Source organism: Pelodiscus sinensis, chromosome 29 (genome assembly GCF_052426305.1).
Source record: "Pelodiscus sinensis isolate ZL-2025 chromosome 29, ASM5242630v1, whole genome shotgun sequence".
Classification (NCBI taxonomy): domain Eukaryota; kingdom Metazoa; phylum Chordata; order Testudines; family Trionychidae; genus Pelodiscus; species Pelodiscus sinensis.
In genome coordinates, this window is record NC_143080.1 from 9,814,307 (window position 1) to 9,839,996 (window position 25,690).

At 48.8% G+C, this 25,690-nt stretch overlaps 1 protein-coding gene across 17 annotated transcripts in view; it reads right to left on the bottom strand.

Moving 5' to 3' along the window:
* Positions 1 to 2,015: 2,015 nt before the first annotated feature.
* The window catches only part of TANC2 (tetratricopeptide repeat, ankyrin repeat and coiled-coil containing 2), a 702,540-nt gene continuing 678,865 nt past the window's right edge, over positions 2,016 to 25,690 (bottom strand). For 12 of the 17 annotated variants that reach the window (XM_089774011.1, XM_089774007.1, XM_089774012.1 and 9 more), the window contains 7 exons: positions 17,214 to 17,389; positions 16,810 to 16,942; positions 16,272 to 16,301; positions 15,302 to 15,393; positions 13,992 to 14,138; positions 10,326 to 10,426; positions 2,016 to 8,399 (listed from right to left, as the gene is read on the bottom strand). In XM_089774011.1, the coding sequence (XP_089630137.1) occupies positions 6,458 to 8,399; positions 10,326 to 10,426; positions 13,992 to 14,138; positions 15,302 to 15,393; positions 16,272 to 16,301; positions 16,810 to 16,942; positions 17,214 to 17,389 (2,621 nt within the window). In that variant the 3' untranslated portion in view covers positions 2,016 to 6,457. The remainder of the gene's footprint in view (positions 8,400 to 10,325; positions 10,427 to 13,991; positions 14,139 to 15,301; positions 15,394 to 16,271; positions 16,302 to 16,809; positions 16,943 to 17,213; positions 17,390 to 25,690) is intronic. The other 5 variants (XM_089774016.1, XM_089774009.1, XM_075911626.2 and 2 more) reach the window with 3 other exon arrangements.

Here is a 25,690-nt window from a genome sequence, read left to right on the forward strand (position 1 = left end):
CATCGTTCCCCCCGGTATAATGCACCCCATGATCGGGTGGCTTGGCAGGGCTGTGGGAAGCAGGCGTGGCCAACAGCAACCCCACAGTGTGGCTGACAGGCTTCGGCTGGGGCTCATTTGGTGAATGCCAACCCCCATAATGCCTCGGCCACCCCATTTTTCTCTTCGAGGCATGTTATTTATCACCAGCTCAAGGCGCTGGAACATGCCTTTTCCTCGTGGGGGCGCCTTGGTCGTGCTACAAGCAGACGAGAGGCAGCCTATGTGCTCCACAGACAAGCTGCTCTGTGGGGGAGAAAATTCTCCCAGGCAGCAGGCGGGTCCGGGCAGCGGACTGCTTAGGACAAGCCTGGTCCAGTCTCTTGCATCCCACACGAATGACAAGAGGGGGCAGACTCGCCCCAGCCCATCCACACAGGCTCCAGCAGTGAAACACCCAGTGTTGTACGGCTGGGCTAAGTCACCAGCCAATGCTCTTAATTTCAGGCTGCAGTGTGAGGAAAACACCAGGCCAGACTCTCTTTCCAAGTGTTAACCATTTATAAATAAGTACATTTTTTTCATACGTACAGGTCATTGTACAGATTAGAATCTGTATACATTGGGAGAAAAATGCATTCGTTTGAACTTTTCACATCTATCTCACAGCTCACATGTACAGACAAGAAAACTCTGCTCAAGCAAATACAGCAAAGGAAAAAAAATAGTTTTCTTTCCTTATACATCAGAGGCTGAGGGCCTCCACGGAGTGCAGGAGTTGCCTTCCCCCTACACAATATCACAACTGTGTCGTGTTCAATATATCAGTAGCGAGAACAGAACATGCATTGAGTAATATACTGTACAGAGAAAGTCCTTTACATCAGAATTATAGAAAAGCTAAAGGAAAATTAAGTGTCTTAAAGATCTTCCCAGCAAGTGTCTTGAAGGAGAGCAACTAGTACTATTTCTTTAGTACAAATCATCCACATGTATAGACTGTACATCTTTGTACTAATTCAAATCCTCTTGCATGTGGACCAGTCAGAACAGACGAACATGCTGTAATGCGAAGGAAAAGAAAAGGCTGGACAGACACGACACCATCACATTGGAATCTCTAGGTTACTGATGGATTGGCCAAAAGGACGTGCGCACGGAGCGTGGCTCCTAGTTTGGCAGGGCCCAGCAAGGCAGCCTGCGGCGAAAGTGCCCTACCGCTATAGCCATGGTGGCCAACCCGCTAGCCACATGGGGAGATTTGGCCGGTTGAGTGTGGCTAGTCACTACAGCAGTAGCCACACGGGTGGCTACTGCTTCAGAACTGGTTGGCCACCACAGCGCTAGGGGCTTGAAGCTTTCCCACCAACCCATAACAACCCTCTGTTCCAGCAATGGCCAATCCCCATCTCCTTTGTAACTGACCAGGGAGCCTGAAAGGGCAGGGCCAAGCTCCATTCCAGGCTGTTACCTGCTAAGTGGCATGAGCACAGCTGACTAGGAGGTAGAACTGAAAGGATACAGTGTATTGATCTGGTGTCCAGTCCCTCGATTGCGTTAGTTTTGTGGTCTCATGGGTGTGGTGTATTCCTCAGGAAGGTTCCAGTGTGATTCAGTGGTTGTCAGGCGTTGCACACAAATGACTCTTGCTAAATAATTCAGCCCTTAGTGGTTTATATTAGAAAAAGAGTTTGATTGAGTACAAGTCCATCAATTATTCAAGTAATTCTGAAAAAAGCAGATCCACCGTCGCCATTGTGCTTGTGTCCACATGCATTCCCACCCCCTTTTCCTTTGAGCAGCCAGAAGGGAGGAAAGGCATTTTGCTATGGAGGCCGCTGCAACATTGCACAGTAAATACAGTCGCTGGCACCCTCAGCCCTTGTTTAAAGATCAGTAATTGTGGTAGATGAATTGTCTGGAATGTCCAAAGGAAAAAATAACGACCACAGCCAAAGCGCTTGCAATTGATCAGTAAAGACCCACCTTAGCAATTAAGGTAAAACACTCACAGGCGTGCTGGGTGCTCTAAATAAGGCATAGCTGGCACTTCGGTTGTAGCTAGACTGCGTCTAGGTCACCCTGACTAGACCCTAATCCAGGGGTGGGGAACCTCCGGCCTCAGCACTGGGGAGCCCGCGCTGGCAATCCAGACCCCTCCGCCACCCGCCCAGAGCACACAAAAGCTACTAGCCTGGGCCCCACTAGACTCTGGTGTGTGAGGGGGATGTTGGGAGGGTCTTCCTCCTTCTCAGTCAGGGGCTTCTCTCTTTACTTCTCAATTGTGTGCAGCCCCGACTGAGTTTTCTGTGGGTCAGCGGCCCCCGACACAAAAATGGTTCACCGCCCTGCCCTAATCTTTGGACGAGGGGCCCGAGTCACTGGTTCTTGGCAGCCACCCTTCCCAGGACTTACCGCATCCAAGTGATGGTTTAGGTACATGCACAAACACGTCTACAGAAAGAAAATTCTAGGACCAGTCTTCAAGTCACCCTGCTCTAAGTTACTGGGCACGTGATTCCAGCAGACCAGGTCAGCCAGCAACTGGCCCAGGCTACCCCTACACAAGAGCAGCTTTCTGCACCCTGCAAGCAAAGGGGGTAAAGCTCTGGCCCTCCAAGTCTATTCTTTCTCCGACATGGGTTCCCAGGGCCTCACTCCTTGAACCCTTCCCTCCACTAAGCGCCATCCCTTCCCGTGCTGTTCCTAAACTGGCCGGTAGCAAGCACTTGGGAGCCCCGCACAAAGGTCGCGCGCTCTCCTGGGCTTGGGAAGCAAATGGTGACTCCTGCGCTTCACAACTGGGAAAGACATTTGCGCTCAGGGCGCTCTCCAGATGATTTTGAGCAGTCACAGTGACATCTAGTGGCTAGTTTAGTTGCAACGACTTCAGGAGTAGCCCACATTCCAAGGCATCAAGATGCTGTTTAATGTGGTGCACCTGACGGCTCCTACTCCCAATGGCAGTCTCTAATGCTTGAGGGGCAATGCTGGTAGTCTTAATGATTCCAACAGGAAAAAGGTACCGTATCGAGTCTACTTCGTCTGGACATCCTGAACCAGCTGGGGATACTGCCCTGCTGTCCTCAGCAGACAAGCTTCCAAGAGATGCAGCTAAGCTTAAGGAGTGAAGTGAAATTTCACTCTTGTGCTCTACTGAGTTGCCTTTAGACAGGGTCCTCTACAGCCCAGACACAATGTGACTGCAAATACAAACTGCTCTCCATTTTGTCCATGCCAGATACATTGCAGACACAAAAGATCGCTGCAATCAATATTGATTCTCAATTGAGAAGTGTGTTCCTTACCGATCCAGTAACGAAAAACTCACAAATATGCTTCAAGTGTCCTAAGAAAATTGCTGGGGAAGTGCTTTAAAAATCACTGCAAATATTTTTGTATTTAAAAATTACTCAATCTTTTGATGCTTATATACAACAGTTAGTTCTTGTGCTATAAATGTGATGATTCATTGCTTCATTTCTTTTTTCTTTTCTTTTTTTTTTAAAAATACACTGAGACAAGAGCTGTTATGCTATTTTTCTAATGAAGACGCTACTCACGCTTGAATATCCAGTATTTATCATAGTAACAAATTCAAACAGTAAAGTGCACCCATTTACAGAGAGAACAGATGGTAAACCATTAGTGCAAGAATCCTGTGAAAATGTAACACACGATATTGTGGCAAAAAAAACCCTGCACGCTACAGTATCTAAGCGTTGTTTCACTTTTGTATTAGTGTTAAAGTGTGAGCTGCTTTTTTTTCTCCTTAAAATATCTTCATAAACCCAAAGTTGTACATGTAAGTGCTTTTAGGGGACATTTCTAAAGTACAGTACTGGAATCACATGGCAGTGAATAGCAAAGCAAAGCACAGTCAGAGAAATTACAATGGCATTATTTTCAACAAGGATCGTTAGGATTCTCGTAGCAATCAGATGGGAGATGACTGACTGGTGGCAGCAGCATGTCTCACTTTACTGTATATGAAAAAGGGATGGGGTGAAATTTGATTACTTTTTCTTTTCAGAAGAAATGACGGAAGCTAGAAAGCCATTGGTTTGTTCAGGAAAGGCGGGGTTTGGAACAAAAACATGACGCTATTAAAAAAAAGATGAGTGGACACAATCTAGCTAGCTTGGTGCACTATAGGCAGATTCAAACAATCAGGTGCTCCTTATAAGGAATAACACGCTTAAAAAAAAAGGGAGAGAGAAACAATACTGGTCAGTATCCTTTTTATGACAGAAACAGTGCATGCAGCTTCCTTTCCTCGTGGCCCAGTTAAACGTGTCAGGAAGGAGGCCTAGGTAACTAAGAAAGCCACTGCTTTTATAACCTGTGTAGAGATCCCTGTAATAAAACAAAGGGAGAAAACTCTGAGATGCACCTTCTCGCCCGGGCGGAAGAGGGGGGCGGGACACAACCCTCCAGTATAAATACTGGCTGGAAGCAATATAAAAGTGTCCCACAAATATCCGAGTGGAAGAAACACAATCCCCAGAGAACACAGAGGCAAAACCAAGAGAGCTTTCCATCTGTCCGTGAGACACACGCCTGACCTGTCCCAAGCATGGTGCCTCTCAGTTTGGTCTAAGTAGTGAAATTACAACAAATGGCGCTGATCCACTTTACAACTTCACACAAGTGAAAAGCTAATTGAAACCGGGTTTGCTAAGAGTTTTAGGGCTGGATCCTCAACTGGTTTAAAATTGTAGTGATGCTAAAGAGCTGAGGAGGGTGCCCTCAATTTGGTTCGATGCATGTTTCCTTCTATGACTAGATTCATGTAGCCCTTTGGAAACAGCGTTAATTCTTTCTTAGGACCGATTCCCTTTTTAAGAGTTGATATGAGATTCACTATTGGGCAGCAGGCACTGTTTTGCTTTAAAACAAGCTACAATATTAATGCTCTTCCCATCCACCTGGCTGTTTGCGCTCAGTTACTGAAAAGGCAGATTAAAAACATAACCAACGCGAAATGAAAAATATGCAGAGAAAGCTCCTTCTATACAAACAACATTCCAGAAAAGGCCTGGAAAGTTCTGTAAAAATGTTTTTTGGAAATGTCCCCTTCTTTTCACACACTTGGTTGCATCTGATTTAAAAGAACGAAAGAAACCAGAATCAAACAAAAACATTTTCCTGAAATAGATCACATAAATTAATTATAAATATCTCTCTCTTAACTACAGGTCCTTAAAGAGCAAAACATTGTCTCTAACATTTACAGGCATGGAACACAGCAACCGCTTTCCAAAATCCCAGGAACAAATCTTGCAGCTCTAAGAAACACCCATTTACTCATTAATCCCTTGGAGGCGGGTGGCCCCTCACTCCAGCACACAGCTTCCAAAGAGCAAACACAAAGGAAACGGCCCGGCGAGCCGGTGTTTTCAGAAGGACTTCACTAATGTGACTCCTTGGACACTTTCTTTCTGGCTTGGAAACCTCCACGTCACGTTTGCATCATGATAAAAAAAAAAGATTTAAGGTTTCTTCCTCCATTACGGTTTTCCTATTCAAATATTCCTCGCAAGCAAAATGAAAACCCTTTCAACTGTCCTGGTGAAAACGGGGCGGTGTGTGTCAGACGCACTCATCGGCTGGAGAGGTGCAGAAAAACGTGGTTAATTCTGCTCACAAAATGCACAAGAAGTTGCTAGCCAATTCCTGTGGCCGATTAAAATTCGCAAAAGGGGACGGAGTTTGATTTCTTGCTAAATATTTTGAAAATGCCTCAGAGTAAATCGATACTGTGGCATTTGGACCGCAGCTGTCAACGCAGTAAAGCAGCGCATGGTCCTCGCGCATTGCAACAGGCTACGTTATTGAAAACAAACAACAAATCTAATTGAGATGAAAATGCTCTAAAACCAGCTCAAGCAGGATGGTTATTATGCATAGCTCCTTGTTATTAAAAGCAAATAACGCCCCACTTGGTGCAGATAACGAGCTCTTTTTGGACAAGAGACACCTGGGGAGAGGGAGGCGCAGGTTGTTTAGAGGAACACTGGACAATGCACATTTTGAAAAGGCGGCCAATTCCAACCAGTTTCCACTAGGAATTTTCCTCGTCATTTCCCATGAGAGCTCCTTTAGAACCAAAGAAAGCCAATCAGATTGCAATGTGCACTCTTGCAAAGAGCTGGTTACCTCCCACTGCACAGGGCACCTATCGGGGAGAACCCACTCCACGTGCTAACATCTCTCGATCGACAGCTGAAGCCTGTGAGGGAACTCAGTCCGAATTGGGCCAACGGTACTGGCTTGTTCGTGGTTGGCTTCCCCGTCGGCTGGGTACCCAAGGGTTCTGAGCGCGTGCATGGCTGTTTGATCACCACACAGAAATTACTGGAGAAACTTGCTCATGTAGCTACCAAAGAGAAATAATAGTAATAATAAAACTAGAGGTGGGACTCAAGCCTGGAAACGTGTGCTGAAAACAGAAGGGTCTCACTCCAACAACTGTCTTTTACACATTAGACTCCACAAACGGTCTCTTTGGTTTGATAGGGGATGTCTGCCCTTGTCTAGAGTCCCTGGAGAGCTGCCTGTACAGGTTGTCCTGGTAGGCCTGTGCAACAGGCAGTGTCCTAGCCACCTTAACATCTGGATATGAGGAGGGCTGGCTGACTCTTTCCAAGAGGTCTCCCCGGGACCCATTGGCTAGCATCCCATGGGGGCTGTAATAGTCTTCCTCTAGCAAATGGCCATTCTGTGCATTGTTGGTTTTGTTATAAAAGGCAATGTTGCTGATTGAAGAAGGTGGGCTAAACGATTCTGGCTGGGGGAGGTTGCCAGGAGATGTAGGACTAATAACAGTGTCCACTGAAGACACAGCCCAGGTCCGGGTCTGTTGGTGGAGATGGGGGTACTGCTGAGTCCGAGCAGTTTTATCTATAATTCCCATGAACGGCGTGGTCCGGGAACGGGCTGGTTCACTGGGGTAACTCCCCTGAGGTGGAGAGACTGGAGAAAGTTCATCACATGCTCTGTCATAAGCTGGCTTGAGAGGGATCTCCATTTGCTGAATTGAAGCCGAAGGGCGGAAGGTTTGCGTCAGGTTGGAGGTGGAGGAGATGCTATTGCTAGAAGGAGAGAATCGGAGGCCAACGCTTTGAGAATGAAGCAGCGGCCTTGGAGTTGGCGGGTGAGGCTTTATTTCGTTGGGGTTGATCGTAATGGGCCGTCGGATTAGGTGAGACACATCAGGAGAACCAAGCTGGCTGGAGGGAAGGGAAGAACGTTCCAGATCGAGCTTTGAGTGACAGACCGGATAATAGGAAGCTGACTGACTGCGCCCAATCTGAGGGGTCTGACTGTATCTCATTCCACCCCTGTATGCTGAGGAAGGCCGCTGAGGAAGATCTTCTTTCGTGAGTCCTCCGTGCTGGCAGATGGCTCCCGCACTGAGGCTGGCTTGGACATGCTGCACTGGTCTACCGTCGCCTATTATGCCGCTAATTGAACCCTGGTAGACCAGCCGACTCTGGCCAACTCCCATTTCCCCTGATGCAGACTGGTATTTGCTGGCCATCGAATGGGCGACTTGGCTGTACGCGCCAGTTGGAATCACAGTACTGGAATGCACCGCAGAGCTCGGCTGGTTGCTCCTCACAATCTGCGCCTTGGCTGGCTGTAGCCGGAGCCCTTGCTGGGGGACTGCAACAGGAAGCCGGGGGATCTGGAAGGACCGCTGTGTCATTTTTGATAACGGCGACTTGGGCCTCCCCGGGAGTTGACTAACGCTAGGTTCCTGCTGGTAGCGCACTGGGGAGCCAGACTGGGACCTATAGACACTTATGCTTTCGGCAGGAGGGCTGGCTCGGTACTGAGGCCCTCTACGGAGAGGTGAAGGTGGCGGACTCTGATATTCTTTGCCTTGCCCTCCAACGGGAGGTGGACTGAAGCGGTAAGAGGAGCCCTGGTGAGCAGGGGGAGTGTGCGGCGGACTAGGTCTGTAATGAGAGTTCTGGTGCGTTGGAGAGAGCGCAGGAGAGGTGGACTGGTACCCTTGTCTTGTGGGGGAACCCACAGAACTATTGGACCTGAAATCAAAACCTTGGTGGGACCCAAGAGGGGAGCCAGAAATGTAGGCTGAATCCCGGTGAGCGGGGGAAGGGGGTGGGCTCTGAATGATGGGGAGCCCTTGGCTCGGCCGCGACTCTGTCTGTAAGCCGATGGAAACGTTTTCTACATCCTGCTCAAGATACTCCTCTTCAAAGAGATCTTGCACAGAGTACAGTTCTTCCTGCTGGGCTTCAGGCTCCGGCTCTGCCGGGGGCTGCTGCTGCTGCTGCTGCATCTGTCTGCATTCTTCCTCCACTCTCATCAGCAGCCGCTGGATCTCACGATTGTTCGGACACAGCTTGATGGCCTCGTTCAGATCCTCCAGGGCTGCTGAAAACTGCCTGCTTGACAAGGGGACAGACACGAGAAGTGAAGTTACTCTGGAGTGGAAGGAAGCCTTTGGGGGAGTCTAGGGAGCGGAAGCAGCTTGTCTTGGCTTAGGAAGAGGCTGTGATCTCTCCTGTAAGTGCCTCTGGCGGGTTACTTTACACCACCCAAAGGAAGCCGCTGCTAGTCATTCTGGGGCGGAGGGAGACATGGGACTGGGGCAGCACAACCCAGCCCAGGAATTATCCTTTCACGGGGAAAGTGCTTTGCGTGTTCATTACCCCTCAAAGCACCCGGGCGCTTTGTCAGCCCACTGTCCCCTTTCTGAAGCACGGAGGTCGCCACTGGAGGAAGCAAGAGCAACTCGGTCCACATTGACGGAGCTGCAGCTGCTCATGCCAGCGGCCCAGGTCATATCCTGGCAGGGGCGTCTCTAGAATTCCCACAGGCCATGCCTCAGACAAGGCTGCCTCTCGGACTTTGCTGGGTCCTGGGTTTGTCTCCTCGGGATGATGGGAACAAGGCAGGGAGAGGTCCCAAGAGTCGCAAGCTCGCAAGGCCCCGTGGAAGCTGCTCGTTGGGTCTGACGCTGTAAAGGCGAGCCTAGGAGGAGTGAGGGGAGGGGGTACTCAGGGGAGGTGGGTTGTCATTTACAGGGACACTGTTAGCGTTTGAACCAAATTGGATCTATTTGAACACGACTGTGATCTGGCGGTGAACAGCCTCCAGAGTCAACGTGTGACTTTTTATCAAATGCTCCAGTTCACTGCTCCATCATAGAGACACAACCCTCCCCCCCATGCCTCCCAACACTAGTCAGCCCTGTGGTAAGACCCTCTCCAAAGCAGGGGAGGGCAGGGAAGAGACCTGAGCTCCCCAGACCTATGCTGACCTCAACGGTGATGCTGGCGCACAAACAAGGAAGGAACCCAAAAGAGCCATGCCGAGCCTGTTTCACGAGAGACGGGGCAATACGGGGAGGACTAACCCCTCTGCAAAAAGGCAGGGGAGGGATAATGCGCTGGAGCCTGCGGGCAGGAAGGCTACAAAATGTCAGTCTGGTTCAACTCGCAGGGCTCGGCTCTGGAGGAGAACGTCGGGGGTTGGCTCCCTCCGAAGACGGGAGCTCCCTGCCGTGCAGTGGCGGTGAAGCGTCGTCTTTGGGACGAGCGGTTAGGCGGCAGCGTCTTCTCCTCCGCTCTCAGATTTACACAAATGGACATTAAATGGCCTCCAGCTAGAGGGGAGGCTCCGCGCTGCCAGGCAGGCCAAAGTGGCGCTGCACGGCCCTGACTGGCGCAGTGACAATGTGCTCAAATGCAAACCCTTCCGCCAGCTCGGGGTGGGCACTGAGGGAGACGGAACGAGGGAGCCCTCAGAGCTGCATCTGACATAGGGGGAGAATTCCCAACATCGCACCTCTCAGCAGAGCTTCCCCTCGTGCCCAGCACGGAGCAAGAGCCACTGCTGAAGGCACCAGCGCCTGGCATTTGCCCACAAAGTCACTGCAGCAGCTGTAGCCAACTTTTTGCCCTGAAGAAGAATGCTTTAGGATGGACAGATTCATAGATTCCTAGGCCAGAAGGGACCATCCACAGGCCTTAGCAAGTCTATGAATAAGTCTCTGCTTCAAGTCCAACCCTTCAGTCGTGATCGGAAGCTTTCCAGGGATGGCAGGTGCTGAGCGTATTCCAACAACTTCAACTACAACGAACGTCTCAAAGGTTCACTTTAACGTGCTGCAGAGGGATTACGAAATACGAGAGGATGTTGATTTTGGGGCCTTTTCCAGGCGCCCTAATCAATGTTCCTTTGCGATTTGCTCGTACGGGAATACTCGTGTAGTTTTGCCCAGTCAGTTCCTACACCACTGTGCCCAGGCTTGCGGAGAATAGCCCCTCTCACTTCTCTCTCTCTCTCTCTCTCTCTCTCTCTCGCCTCACCTGCTGCTGCGTTTGGCCCTTGCTCTTGCATAGTAAGCTTCATAAGATTTCGGTTTCAGCTCCAGTGCTTTAGTGGCAAATTCCTCCGCCATTCCAAAATCCTGTCATTACAATAGGTGTGCAGATAAGTAATTGAATAGATAGAAATAAATAAATAAATAAAAATATATACAACTTGGGAACAACAAAAAATTATCTGGACAAGGTTTTTGCATGAAGAGTTGGAAAACCTGGTGGTACTTTTAACATGGATCAGACAGCATTGATCGCAAGAGAGCTACAACGGTGTCCGCAAGAGTCAAACCCATTTCATAATGTTAGACACTGTATGGCACCCACACTAACGCACAGGGACATTTTCTCTCATTCTACCTCTCCTTTCTCTACCGCTTGGATCCCAATCCGGCGCATGCAGTCCCTGCCCAGGAACCTACATCTGCTCTCACAGAGACAGGCAGGTCATCTCCGGAAAGGTTTTCCACAGTTGAAACCATTAGGAAGCCCTTCCCCCATCCTTCCACTGCCACGGTGACTTGTCTCTGACACACACGCTGACCCTCGGGCTTGTGAATAAAACTTCTTTGAGAGGAACGGGATATTGGTGCCTACATAGCTGTGGGCATCAGCGTATAGGGAGCACTGTGGGACCCATTCCACAGTTCACTCTCTCATGCCCCTCTTTTTGTCTCTTTGAGGGTACGACTACACTGCATGCTTAATTCGGAATAAGCTATTCCAGAGGAAATGCTCCGACATAGCTTATTTTGAAATAGTGCGTCGATACTACAGGGAAGCCTTAAAATGAGTCTGAGGCAGGCTCCCCTAATGTGGAGGTGCTACCTCGATTCAGAGCCCCATGATACACTGGGGAGTAATTGCTTTGAATGGCCCTGGGGAGGAGCTATTTCGAAATAGCAGCAGTGGCGCGTCTACGCTCCCACTATTTCGAAACAACTATTCCGGAAGAGACGGTCTTCCTCATGGAATGAGGTTTACAGAAGTCGGAATAAGCCATCAACTAGTTTGAAATTATTTCAAAATAACGGAATTGCTGGGTAGCCGCTCGCCCTGTTATTTCGGAATAAGGGCTGTTACGCCGAAATAACGCTGCAGTGTAGACGCACCCCTAGAAAACTTGGGATGAAGGGGAAGGGTGTGGAACAGAAGGTAGATCAGTGAAAATGCTTATGTAGGGCACTGCCATGAACAGCATATTAGTGGCTGTAATTCCCTTCGCTCGATCTCGCGCCAATAGGCCTGGCCACTGAGCTCAGATGTGAGCACCCAAGGGGGCCCACTCCCCATTGGGATGGCTTTGGCACAGCCCCTGCTTGGCCCTCATGCCTGGCAGTGGCTTTGAGCTGTACCAGTCAGCTGCTCTGGGATGCACTGGTTAAAACAATTCTGTTTTGCTTTAAAAAACAAGCCAGGCACACCCTGCTCGCCTGCACATGGAGTTTAGTGCACATTGCCGTCACGAAGGAGGGTCACTTGGAAACGCTTTTGGTCTCCTATACACGGGGAAGGATTTCTGCGACCCACGGCTGTGTGCTACTTCCCCACTCAATACAGCGTTCCCAAGGAAGGATGCACTGTCAACAGGACTTTCATTTTGACTGGGTTTGGCTCCTGCACTGCCAATCACAACGCACCAACCAGTCATCAAACTAGGGATGTTAACTGTCAGTTAACTGAATAGTCGATTAACCTTGTGAATGCTTCTCGGTTACTCGACTATTCTAGAGTCCCTAGGGCTGGGGCTGGCAGCCAATGAGCTCTGGGCCCATTCCCAAGGAGCCCTCTGGTACTCTGCGCTGCTGCAGTGTGGGGTACTAGGCGGGAGCTGGTCCACGAGAGGAGCCAGTTTAAAAACCTGCTCCCCTCACAGACCAACTGCCTGTGGACCTGTGCTGCTGCCTCTGTATCAGAGGCAGCAGTGCAGGGTGGCAGAAGCCCCTGTCTGAGCTACTAAACCCTGTGCAAGCTGGAACTCAGCCAGGCTGGCTGCCCGCATGGCTCCTAATACACATTAAATGCAGAGCCGCAGCAGGGGTAGGTCTGAGACCTGGTACAAGCCAGGGCCGAGCCAAGCTGCTGACCGGCCTGCTAAAAAATTTACTGGAGGGGGTAGGAAATGCGTGTAGTCTATAGCATTAACCTATAAGCTTTTTCTTATTGGTTAATCAACTAGACTTACATCCCTAATTCAAACAGAAGTTAGACAATTTGTATTTTATGAAAGCCATGTCTTCAGAAGAGAAAGCTGTTCAGGGAAGCTCACTGCATTTCAGTTCTATTCTCAGATACTTGCGGCCTTTTGTTCAAGTATCTTTTGTTTGATTTAAAACAGATCAGCTGTTCCTTGAACGTCTCAAGGCTTCTCATTAAGCAGATTTCTGTGGCCAAATACACAAAAATTGCTCAGAGTGGCTCTGCATGGGCTGATTTTAGTTTGCATCTGCAATTCCAGGCACTCAGCTAAGTCACTTATCTGAGGGTGCAATCTATGATTTAGACATTCATGTGAGCGAACTTTTGGGTGGCATTACATGCCCCTGCCATTTTGTGCCAAAAAAAAAAAAAAAAAAAGAGGCACTTTTAAGGCTTGGCTGAACATTTGGCCCTGAAAGGGCAGGCTTAGCAGAAAGTTGGCTTGTTTAAAGATGAGTTGAACATCTCTGTAGTGTTCTCTGATCATTGTGTTGTTTGCTAGCCAGCATTAAGATCCCTACCCACATCACCTTCATCTCTCTCCTTCAATAGCTTCAAGCAGGGCTACTGAACACGTGGCCTGTTTGTTTGCGGCCCGCGGTGGGGTTTGGGTTTCCGCGGGGCTCAACATATGGCCCGCGGGTGGGAGCCGAAACAAAAATGTAGTCAATATAATGGTCGTCTGTTGATATGCAACCATATGTTGAGGACCTCGGCATGTGCCGTGAGTATTATTGTGGCCCCAAGAGTTTCCAAAATTAAGTAGCTCTGGCTTAAAGAAAAGAAGGCAAAGTCCCTTCCCTTGCAATATAATCCTGGCCAACACTTGGATCTGATGCGGACTTTTCTCAAGTCTGTGGAAACTGGTCAGGTTGTGGAGATGTGTGGCTTTCAGAATCCACAGAAGGGGAGAGGTGGCAGGTGTCTCTTTTGGAAGAACAGAGAAACTCTGGAAGGTTATCCCTATGTACAGCTCAATTAGAGCAGGAGGAAGAACAGGGGCATGGTGTTCTGGGAGGAGGGAGAGTGTTTCTGGAGTGTTTCATGGCCTTGGGGAAGTGGGAGCTCTCTAAGCGTACGTTCCCCAATTTCAAATTCATTAGTATTCAAATGATCACATCTACCGACTCCATCCCTCACCACTGCCCTGGATCTCAGAGAAATCCTATCCTCTGTCTCCACCCTCACGTTCCTACTGTCAACAGGAGGGAGTCATAAAAAATTCAGAAAGCGCTAAACACGGCAATGAATTTTTAATAGTTCGAAATGAATCTTAAATCTCTACTTCACTTCTTCCGAATTGTAAATGCCAGTGCTCTGTGAAGGACAACCAGGTTACAAAGAGGAGAGATTTCAGAGGCCGTAGCAGAACTATGGGAGAGACACACTGTGTTATGCGCAGGCAGGAAGCTGGCAGCTTGCTCTAAAGGCACTTGAAGTGGGAGTGGAACTTACGTTCATTTTCCTTCGACAGCGGGAGAGGTTGAGGAGCAGAGACACTTTCAGCTCGCGGAAGGTTTTCAGGTCTTCTCCAAACCCTTCTCTGGGGAATTTCTTCAAGGCGTACTGGTAGCGCTGGGCGGCTTCCTTCACTTTACCTTTCTAATAGAAGGGGGAGAGGTCAAAATGCACCACTTGGTTGCGTTAAAAGCGGCAGCTGCGTGTTAACTGCTGAAAGGCAGCCCAGTGTCCATGTGGACAAGGGAATCCCGCTTAGGAGCCGATCTCCCCCCGGAAAGAGGAGCCAGCACGCATGATCACGGAAGCAGTTTCTAAAATGGGGACATGCTCTGCAAGAGCTGCTCTCCCAGCAAGCAGTGCTCTCCTGCGGCACCACAGGCCAGAGGAGGAATGCGCTGGCAAAAAGGATCCATGTGAGAGCGAAATTGAGTTTGGCTGCCACTGCCCTGGCTACGCCACCAGTCTTAGGTGTAGCCCTTCACTCAGGCCTGCAGCACCACATGGAAGCACGAATCACACAGCTTTCCAAAAGCATTACAGACGCTGTTGCACTGTGGCTGGAAAGCTGCTTCCCAGCCAACCTCTCCTTGGGACGGCAACTGCATCGATTTCTGAATTTCCTGGGCTAAGCAAGCAGGCCATCCTCTTTTGAAAACTCCTGGGAACTGTTAGAATCGAAGCACGTTTTGCAGGTGCAATGCTGTGCTCCTTGTGGGAGATGCAGCCTCAGATTAGCCCGTCATGGGCAAATAGAACTCTGGGCCCTTATCTTCGGCACAGGTGAGGCCACATCTGGAGGACTGCATCCAGTTCTGGGCCCCCCACAACAGAAAGGATTCTAAACACAGCCAACCCATGTCCTGACAATTTGCTTTTATTACATGGACATTTTTTCACCGTGTTTTCCCGTGACACCCGAATTGTCTTGTCTCCAGACTCTGCTTTGTAACAATGACCCTGCCGTGCAATTACATCAGTGCTATCAAATCCCTGGAACATGCTTGGGTTGCGGAGGTTTTAAAAGGGAAAACCAATGAAGTCTCATTTTGAATCCGCACAACACAGTCATATTTTGCGGAGTTTCAGCCCAGTTTAAATTTAGCAGTCGGAAGAAGGTAAAACTCTTCAGCGCTGCAAGAAATCCCGTAAGCATTCTTTCTGACAGAAGTTTTGCTATCTTGGATTAAGGGATCAAGTGTCCCCTTGCAAACAGACACCTGAAGAAGAACAAGCCCTCCCACAAAGTAACTCTGTAGCTCCCACATTCTCATCCCTTTGAAAAAATCTCTGCTCCCCCCTCTCACCTTATAGAACATGTCCCCCTCCTCCATCAGCTTGCTCAACAGGATGATCATGATGTCTGGCTTGGAAGTGGCCATCGCCCATGTTGCGGGACCTGTAGTATACAGGATGCATGATGGGTAAAAACTTATACAATGCAAGGGTGGTAGGAAGCTAGGTGGAAAAAATATCCTGGGGTTGGAATTTCTGCTGGAGAGAACAACTTGGCGTGGCCAAAGAGCAGATTGCTCCAAATGATAGGGCCGGCAGGTTACCTTGCATGTCTTAGCACCGTCTTCACCACAGTCTCTCCTTGGTATGCATTTAAAAAATAGCCCAGTCTTTCTGAGTGACCACAAGAGGGCAGTACTGTTCCAGAACAAGTTAGAAAAAGGTGCAGTTGAAAAAATCATGTTTAAAGAGGAAATCAAAGTGGTTACATAAAAAAGCACTTTAAGTAAAAATATTATAGAAATGTAACAGAACTGATCCATAATTCAGCCACCTAGATATTAGGCTGAGGGGTTGATTTAAAACTTCACATGCTGTGAAATATTAAAGAACAGAAATTTCAATAAACCGGAGAATAACACGGCATCTTTTAGGCAGAGCCCTCGATGAAGCAGTTCCTCCGCAGATCAAGTGATTCCTCGCAGGCAGAGACTGCACCAAGGCGGGGTCTCACTGACCTCAGTGAATGGAGAGTCAATTGACAGATCAAGGTCTAATACAGCTAGGGAGCAGTGGCAAAAATCTTAGCAGAGTGCATTAGTCTGGGTGAAGAATGAGTCAACCATCTTTTACAAGTGTAGTGTTCAGGTTAGGGTCTGAGTTCAAGTTATTCTCTGCAACAGTCATTAAAAAATATTTTAAGGAGAGGAAAATTAAATGATTAGAATTAAGGGGGAATGCGTGCAGGCAAAATCAACCAGGAGAAAGCAAAGCTGACAAAGCCATCAGATCAAGCCTGATGCTGAGAGCAGTGAAATATACCTCGAGGACGACTTGGTAACGTCTGACAACCTTCAAAGAAAGGAGAAAACAAAAAGTTGTGGGGGGCGGGGGGATGGATGAAGGTGAAAAAAAACAAAAACAAAAACAAAGAAAGGAAAAAGCAGCAGTGAGAGGCAGGCAGCGAAGAAGCCAATGCACCAGCAAAATCCCCTCCACGGGCAGGTAACGTGAGCGGCTGGGGAGCAGCGCAGTTAACGCTAGAATCTGAAAGCATATACAGAGCACGTGAAAGCAGCAGCTCACAGCAATGCATGAAGACGGCGCTCTAGAGAATGCGCCTAGCCTGATAGAAAAGCATCACTGTAGGAAAGGCCTCGCCAAAGAGACAGCGGCTCACTGCCTGAGGTTGCTAAGTCGCCCGGCAGTAAAAACACAGTTTACCAGACCGAACATGGCCGTCAGAACTCAAGAGCTGCCCTCCGCATTAACACTCACACCAAAGTTACGTTTCCGTTGCAGGAAGCCTGACCCACTCCCCAAACGTCCAGCACAAAGGGGGTTGCCCCCTTCTCCCTACCTATCTTTGCTCCTTTTTTCAGAAGAGTGACCACGACGGACGTGTTGCGGCATCCCACGGCCCTGTCAAGGGGCCGCATCCCACTGTAGTCCACATGCTCAATCATGGCGCCGTGGTCCACCAGAAACTGAACCTGCAATGACAAATGCCAGAGTCATAACTGCCCTGGTCCAGACCACCGGGACAGAATCCGATGCACCGGGTATGGAGCTCAGTTCTGGTCCATCCCGGGGCGCATCACCACGGTATCCCAGATAAAGCGACTCTCATGTTGCTCGAGTCTGCAAGTCAGGGGTGCTACGTGAATGCCGGCAACGTGCTTGTGATTAGCAAGGAGACGAGGGAGACGTTTGGTATTTCTGCTCATTTCTTCCTTGCTCTGCAATTATTGCCACGGCACTTACCACTTCTGCATCACCATAAAAAGCCGCCAGGTCCAGGGGGGTGCGGCCGTTTTTGTCAGCATGGTCAGTGGCGGCTCCATTCTCCACCAGGGAACGCACCACAGCAAGGTGGCCCTTCAGACAAGCCCAGCTCAAGGCAGTCAGCCCTTCTTTGTCCATCAGGGAAATGGACGCACCTGAAAGAGGAAGTGCAAGTCCAGGTAAGAGTTCTTTCTCGCTTGTGCAGCATAGGGAGTATGTCTAGACTACATGCCTCTGCCAACAGAGGCATGTAAAATAGGCTACCCGACACAGTCAATGACGCGGGGATTTAAATATCCTCGACTTCATTAAAATAAAAATGGCCACTATGCTGTGCCAGCTCAGCTTATTGTTGGCCCAGCGCGGCAGTCAAGACGTGGATCGGTCGACAGGGGACGCCTTTGTTGACCACTCCCTTATTCCTCGTGAAATGAAGTTTACAGGAGTGGGTGACAAAGGCTTCCCCTGTTGACCGATCCATGTCTTGACTACTGTGCTGTGCTGACAATCAGCTGAGCCGGCACAGCGCGGCGGCCGTTTTTATCTTGATGAGGCTGGGGATATTTAAATCCCTGCTTCATTGACTATGTTGGGTAGCCTATTTTACAAGCCTCTGTCGGCAGAGGCATGTAGTCTAGACCTACCCAGGGTGTGTAAATACTCAATACCACGTAATCACCCTTAGCATGGCCACACAGCACCTCTGGTTATTTGCAGAGAGACAGGTAAATATTAGCTGCTTCCCCCATTTTACCAGCCTGACGACCCCTGTTTTTCTGGTGAAGCAGTTAGCTGCCATGCTCAAGGTCCCAGAAGCCATCGGTGGCAGAGTCAGGAGAAGAACTCAAGGGCTACGTCTAGACGGGCATGATTTTCCGAAAATGCTTTTAACGGAAAACTTTTCCGTTAAAAGCATTTTCGGAAAAGCGTGTCTAGATTGGCAGGATGCTTTTCTGGAAAAGTACTTTTTGCAGAAAAGCGTCCGTGGCCAATCTAGACACGCTTTTCCGCAAAAAAGCCCTGATCGCCATTTTTGTGATCGGGGCTTTTTTGCGGAAAACACTACTGTGCTGTCTACACTGACCCTTTTGCGCAAAAGTCTTTTGGAAAAAGACTTTTGCCCGAACGGGAGCAGCATAGTATTTCTGGAAAAGCACTGATGATTTTACATGAGATCGTTAGTGCTTTTCCGGAAATTCAAGCGGCCAGTGTAGACAGCTGGCAAGTTTTTCCGGAAAAGCTGCTGATTTTCCGGAAAAACTTACCAGTCTAGACACAGCCAAGGAGAATTCTTCCTTTGGTCACTGGACTAACGCTGCCTGTGACGATCAACCAATCAAACCTGCTTTACACCCCGTCAGCACAATTAAAGGGGAACCCAATGGTGGTGTCAGCACGGCCCCCACCCACGAGTACTGAAGAAACGAACGACGTACAACTTCTTGAGGTCCCAAGTGATTGTGGGCCAAACCCTGAGAGGCCCAGGAAAGACTTGTGCCTGGCAGTGATGGGAGGGGTAAGCAGAGCAGCTGCTCACTGGAACCTGCTTCGGCACAGCAGCTGCAGCGCCCATGCAACCGCTGCAGCGGTGCCGCAACCAACACACTGGCTCCAATGCGTGTGCAAAGCTCACCAGCTGCACATGAACGGCCAGTCTCAGAAGACACAGGCCAAGCCGCTTGCCGACTGGGCAAGCCCTGGCTCGGGGCGTGGCATTTCCACAGGGGCGAAAGCAAACAACTGCAATAACGAAAGCAGAGTCCCCTGCTCTGGCCAGGGGCTGCAGGGGGGTAATGGACCCTGAAATCCCCACCGAACGGCAAACTCGAACAGTTGTTCCTCACTGAGCACCAGCAGCATCTACCACACAGTGAAGGACTCAGCCCCTGCCTCAAAGAGCTGGATAAATGCCGGGAAAGAGCTTTATTTTATAGCAGCAAACGTGGCGTCGGCCCTACTGAGACATTCTAGTGACGTGGGGCTAGACCGGGGAGGGGAGGGGGGCGGGAATAATCTTTGATAGGGAGCCACTGCGAGATTTTGGGAAGTGGTCAAGGGCTGCATTTTTCTGTGGAGGGGGTGCAGAGTCTGGGATGGAGGTTGAGTGCAGAAGGGAACTTGGGGCACAGGACTGGAGGGCAGGGGAGTGTGGGGTCTGGGAGGGAGTTGGGGTAAAGAGGGGGTAATAACCTGGGGTGGGGGTAGGGTCCTGGAGGAGGTGCAGGTCAGGATTTGGCCTGCGGGAAGAATGTTGGAGGGGGCAGAGGGTTTGCATAATGACCTGGGGCAGGGGATGGGGGCGCAGGAGAGGATTCTAGCTGGAGGAGGGGTGTAAGAGGGGCTGTAGGGGCTGGGAGGCAGTTGGGGTATGGGAGGGGATGGCATGCAGAGTCCTGGAGGGGGTGCAGGAGAGGTTTCTGGCCTGCAGGAAGAGGGGCTGCAGGGTCTGGGAGGGAGCTGGAGGAAGGGGATGGGGCGCAGGGTCCAGGAGAGGGTTCTGGCCTGCGGGAGGGGTCTAAGAGGGGCTGCAGGATCTGGGAGAGAGGTGGGGTACGGGAGGGGATGGGATGCTAGAGGCAGGCTCTGGCCAGGGGGCACTTACCTAAGCAGCTCCTGGCCCACAGCGCACTCAGACAGGCTTCCCTGCCTGCCAGCAGCCCCAGACTGTTCAAAGCAGCTGGTCAGTCTGGAGCAGCTGTTCCATGTGTCTCTCTGTACACTGGGGGAGGCTTTGTGTACTGCCCCGCTCCCCAGCAAAATCTTTCAGCTCCCATTGGCCGGTTTCTGAGGGTGGGGGCAGAGTGAGAAGCTCCCCCCCCCCCCCCCCGCAGAGAGCCACAGGGAGCAGCCAGCCGCTTTGAGCTGCGCTGCTCTGTGCCGTGCAGGGCCAGGTCACAAGCCCATGGACCGTATCATGCGGGCTAGACTCACCAAGCATTTACAGTCACTTGTAACCTAATGCAAGGTCATGGCAACTGAAACCTACCAGAGAGGCGCTGGAGCATGTTTGTCCCCACTTAGCTCTGGAGGTTTTTCTGCCAAACTCCTGAATAGCTGGTCAGATTTGAGATCCCTCCCCACAGACATCAAGAAGCCCATTCTCTCCCTCTTCGGAGCCACATGGACAGGGTCTTGAATAAAATGCAAAGGCATCCTGCAATAATCAGCCATAGTGGCTCTGTCTACACAGGAAAACCAGGTGCTTTTCCAGTTGAGTTAGCTTAATTTTATCAACCCAACCGCTCACCCTCCGCAGCGCTCACATAGTCACAGTTTAACACCTTGGAGACCCTCTGGGCCGGTGCTGCTGTAATTATGAAATTAAACTAACTCAACTGAGCTCACTTGATATTTACCTGGCAAAGAGACACGGACGAGAGAAAAAGGAAATGCATCGACCTCCCAAGAGAGATGCATGCTAGATAAACGGTAACATTTCTATTGAAAAATACGTCAGTACATGAGATAAGTAAGAGGGGCTCTAATTCAACTCTCAGCCAAACAGGCCAAGGATCAGCTCTAAGATCACCAGGCCTGGCAGAGTGACATGCAGGAACAGAGAACCGAAGGGTTACACACTATCTGTACACAGGAAGGAACCAAAGGGGCAGCTACAAACCAAAATGCCCAGGCAGGTGTGTGCCTCTGCCGAGGAAGGAGAGGTGGGTGATTTCCATAGCTTAGAACTCAGTGCTATGAAACAGAGAACATAAGAATATAAGAACGGTCACACTGGGTCAGACCAAAGGTCCATCTAGCCCAGTGTCCTGTCTGCCCACAGTGGCCAATGACAGGTACCCCAGAGGGAAAGAACAGAACAGGAAATCATCACGTGATCCCCCCGACACCCATTCCCAGCTTCAGAAAAACCGAGACTAGGGACACCCTTTTCTACCCAATCTGGCTAATAAGCCATTAAGGCCTTTTCTTTATGAATTTATCTTGTTCTTTTTTGAACCCTGTTAAAGTCCTGGTCTTCACAACATCCTCTGGCAAGGAGTTCCACAGGTTGATTGGGCACTGCATGACAAAGTACTTCCTTTTGCTTGTTTTAAACCTGCTACCTATTAATTTCTTTTGGTGACTTCTAGTTCTTATGGGATCAAGTAAACAACTTTTCTTTACTCACTTTCTCCACACCAGTCATGATTTTATAGACATCTATCATATCGCCCCTCAATCTCCTCTTTTCTAAGCTGAAAAGTCCCAGTCTTTTTAATCTCTCTTCACATGGCAGCTGCTCCAAACCCCTAATTATTTTTGTTGCCCTTTTCTGAATCTTTTCCAATGCCAATATATTTTTTGTGAGATGAGACAACCACATCTGTACGCAGTATTCAAGATGTGGGTGCACCATGGATTTACACTGAAGCAATAAGGTATTCTATTTCTAAGGGTGCGTCTAGACAGCACCCTTCAGTCGGAATAAACTATGCAATTTGCGCTACGCAACTCTGAACAAACTCAAAGGAAATTGTGTAGCCTATTCCGACTCTAAATTGAAATAGCTTATTTTGAAATTTGCGCTGTCTATACAACACCAAATTTCAAAATAAGGCACTATTCTGACAAACCTCTTAGCCTTCCTGGAACAGAGCAGAATAGTGCACTCACTATTTCAGGAAATAGCGGGTGCTTTTAAAGACGTGGCGTTGCTATTTCAGGATACTTCCGGTATTCCGAAAGAGCAATGCAGTTTGGCCTTCTCCCTATTTTATTTCCCTTTTTAATGATTCCTAGCATTCTGTTTGCTTTTCTGACTGCTGCTGCACACTGAGGCTATGTCTAGACTATGGCCATCCTGGAAAAACTCTGCTGTGTCCAGGGAACACGTTTGCTCTTCCGAAATTTTTTTCTGAAGAGCAGACGTGCTCATTTGGAAGCCCTGTATTCCTCATTTTATTAGGATGATGGGCTTCTCTGAAAGTGGAGGTTTTCCCAAAATTTGGTCTAGTCTAGACTGGGCCAAATTTCGGAAAAACCTCTTCTGAAAAAAGAATCAGAAAAAGGTCACAACTTGCGGCAGTCTAGACGTAGCCTGAGTGGATGTTTTCAGAGAACTATCCTCGACTCCAAGATCTCTCTCTTGACTGGTAATAGCTAATTTAGTCCCCATCATTTTGTATGAATTGAGCAGTGTTTCTTAAACTTTTTAAGACCGAGGAACACCAAAGAATAATTTTTTTTTATGGGGAACACCAATGATTTTTTTGGTTGAGAAAAAAAAAGAAGATCCCCGGGAAAAGTTGTTGAGCCAAAAAAAATAAATAAAACCAACCCATGAAAAACCAAAAAAAAAAAAACCCGAAAACAAAAAACACCACAATAAAAAAATGGAGGCTTGTCCCTTTGCAGGCGGTCATTTTGAATTCAGTTCTCTCCGTGGCACACCTGCGACTGCCTCACAGCACACCGGTTAAAAAATGCTGGTATAGCATTAGAACAAATAAAACTTGCACCCTTGGAAAAACAGTTATTATGAGGGATAGATTTTTGCAAATGGCTTTTAAACTAGTGTAGTATAACAGTTGTCTCTGCATTGCCAGACAGAGATCATGCCACTACCTGATTTGAAAGTGAAATTGAAACACACAACTTCTCCATGCTAATCCAAGCTGTAGTTTACCATGTGACCCCAAAGGCCTTGCCTCTGGAATCTTGGCATCAGTGGGACCCATGTGGATCAAAGCCAAGTTTTTCCAGATCTGGGTCTGCCAGCACTTCAGAGCTGAGGGAATGGAAGAGAAAGTTTATTCTGTTGGCTGGTAACTCTCTTACCATCCTGACACTTTACTGTCCCCTGAAGAGATGGGAAAACAAAAGCTGATCTACAAGTGAAAGATACATGGATGATTCAAGGTCCGGCCAGGAAGACACAGCGTTTAGAGATCTTTTGTGCCTGCTGAGACTATTCCAACAGCTGTTTGTATATAAAGGAAGCGGCTTCATTTCTATGCTAATGGTCCTCCAATGTACTGTGTTGGAAAGTAGAGATTGCCGGTAGCATAGGGATGGTGTCCCTAGCCTGTGTCTCTGGAGGTGGGTGACAGGGAAGGGATCATGTGAGGACTCCCTGTTCTGTTCCCTCCCTCTGGGGCATCTGGCACTGGCCACTGTCGGCAGACAGGACACTGGGCTAGATGGACCGTTGGTCTGACCCCATAGGGCTGTTCTTTTGTTCTAATTCTAAGCAAAGATCAGCCCAAACCACTGAGTTCTTCCTTCCCTCTAACTACCCTTTGCACCACGCATTATAAGATTGGTGACTGAAAGACGCAAGATGCGCTGTGTCTGCTGAAAAGTGTAACCTATGTCCGATATTTCAGATATCTCAAAAGAGATCTCAAAACTGAACGCTCATGTCTCTGTGTACCGCAGTTCCAGCCCACCATCCGACAGAATTTCAACCAGTGGCAGCCAGAGAATGTCAATGTAACATCCACATGCCCAGCAATTCTGGATAGTATTAAGAGCAGCAGGTAATTCTGGAAAGGGGAATTTCAAACTGATTGATGACAGTAACTCTGTTAATAAAAAGTGTTTGCAAATGTTGGCTCTTCTAATCAAGTTCAGTTAAATAAGATTTGCTTTGCAACATACTAATTACCATTTATGGTTTCTGATTCGCAGTTTGATTTTAATGAAATGTTAACAGAATTGTCAAAGCCATTTGAATTAAAATACACCGTCGAGTGTTGTATTTTACCTGAGCTTGGTTTAGGTTTTCAGCTGTATGTTTTATGCTCGTGAAAGCTAATTAAGCTATTGTACTGCAGAGTGAATGGACTTATGAACTCTTATGTAGCAACTCTTATGAACATTGATTTTCATGTTTTCAACCTCTCTACCTCGCCAGGGTCATGAAGCTCAGGGGCACATTATACATGGACTGGACTTTTCTGACCACTTTATATCCAGGAACAGATTAGCTGATTTGGCTCTTGCATATTTGCCTTGCTATGGAAAGCGTTCCCTCCCCTGCTCACCCAGGTTTAAACAATGTGCATCTCTCTCCTGTCTGGTAAATAATACTGATTTTAAGATGGAGAAAAGTGAAGGTCAGAGTTTTAACAGGGACAAAAAGAAAAACGTGATTAATATGAAAAATCTCACGAGCCCACATTTAACATGGCTCATTTCACTATGCAAGTCATAGCACTGAACAAGGGAGAGCCCTCTCAGAATGGACATGATGGGCAATGGAGAACTTGCACTCAAATATCTGGGAACCCTTCCATGCAAAATAATATTTTAAATGGCTCCGTCAATAATTCTATTCAAGAGTCTTGCAATTAATATTGTGGCCAGCTCCCATAACAGCCTCAGGCAGGCTCCCTGCCCCCGCTCAGCACTCAGAAAAGCCGGCTGCGGGGCCATGTGCGTTTTGTGATCGCTGCGAGCCCAGGGGAGGGGAAAGAGGCTTCTCATGCTGCTCCCATCCCCAGAAAAATCTTACAGCTCCCATTGTTGGTTTTCTCTCTACACCCTATCCCCTCCCAGACCCCGTATCCCAGTCCCCTGCCCCAGGTCACAACCCCAAACTCTGCACCCCCTCCTGGATCCCTACCCCAGGTCACAACCCTCTCCCAGCTTCTGTACCACCTCCTACAACCCTCCTCCAAGTCAGAATCGTCTCCTGCACCCACACCCTCTCATGGACCCTGCACTCCCTCCTGCACCCATAGCCCTTGCCCCAGGTCACAACCCCCTCCTTCACCCAAACTCCCTCCTTCCAACCTCCCCCCCCCCACACACTCCCAATTCCTTACTCCAAGCTCCTTTCTGCTCCCAGCCTCCTCCCCAGACTCCACACCACCTCCATTAGTATCACGGAAGAGTGTGGCCCTTGACTACTTCCCAAATTCTTGGTGTGGCTCCTCAACAAAATTATTACCCACCCTGAGAAAGACACAGCTATTTATGTCAATAGGGAAAATATTCCTCCCCAAATCACTTTTGGTTTAGAAATCAGATCTGAAAAGAAAAAATATCAGGACAGAAACTGGAGGAAAATTAAAAACGTCTGAGGCCTTTCTCCAGTGCTGGAGATTTTCCCTGCTCTGTGCCACAAGTGTGGATACAGCTTCCCTGTCAGTGTGTCATGTGGCTATGCCCATCCGACCCACCACTGCAAGGGCAGGCAAGTGTAGACAAGGTCTAAATCCTTGTCCGTGCTAGGAATTTCCCAGGTGCTCACACTGATGTGAGCAGGAGGAGCAGCTAAAATAGGGCAGAAATGGTTCAATTTCAATCGTTAAACCGTGTCCCAAACTATGTTCAAAACGGTTTCATCGCCATGATTGAGTCTCAAGATTTGGTCTTGCCAACACCTGCATTTACATGGTTTCCAGCTGTAGGTTAGCCGCATCCATTGTTGACACTCGTTATTATCAAGAAGTAAGTTTCCATTCCCCGCTCGAGTCGCACAACTCTCCCCCCCAAATTTGCGCAAATGG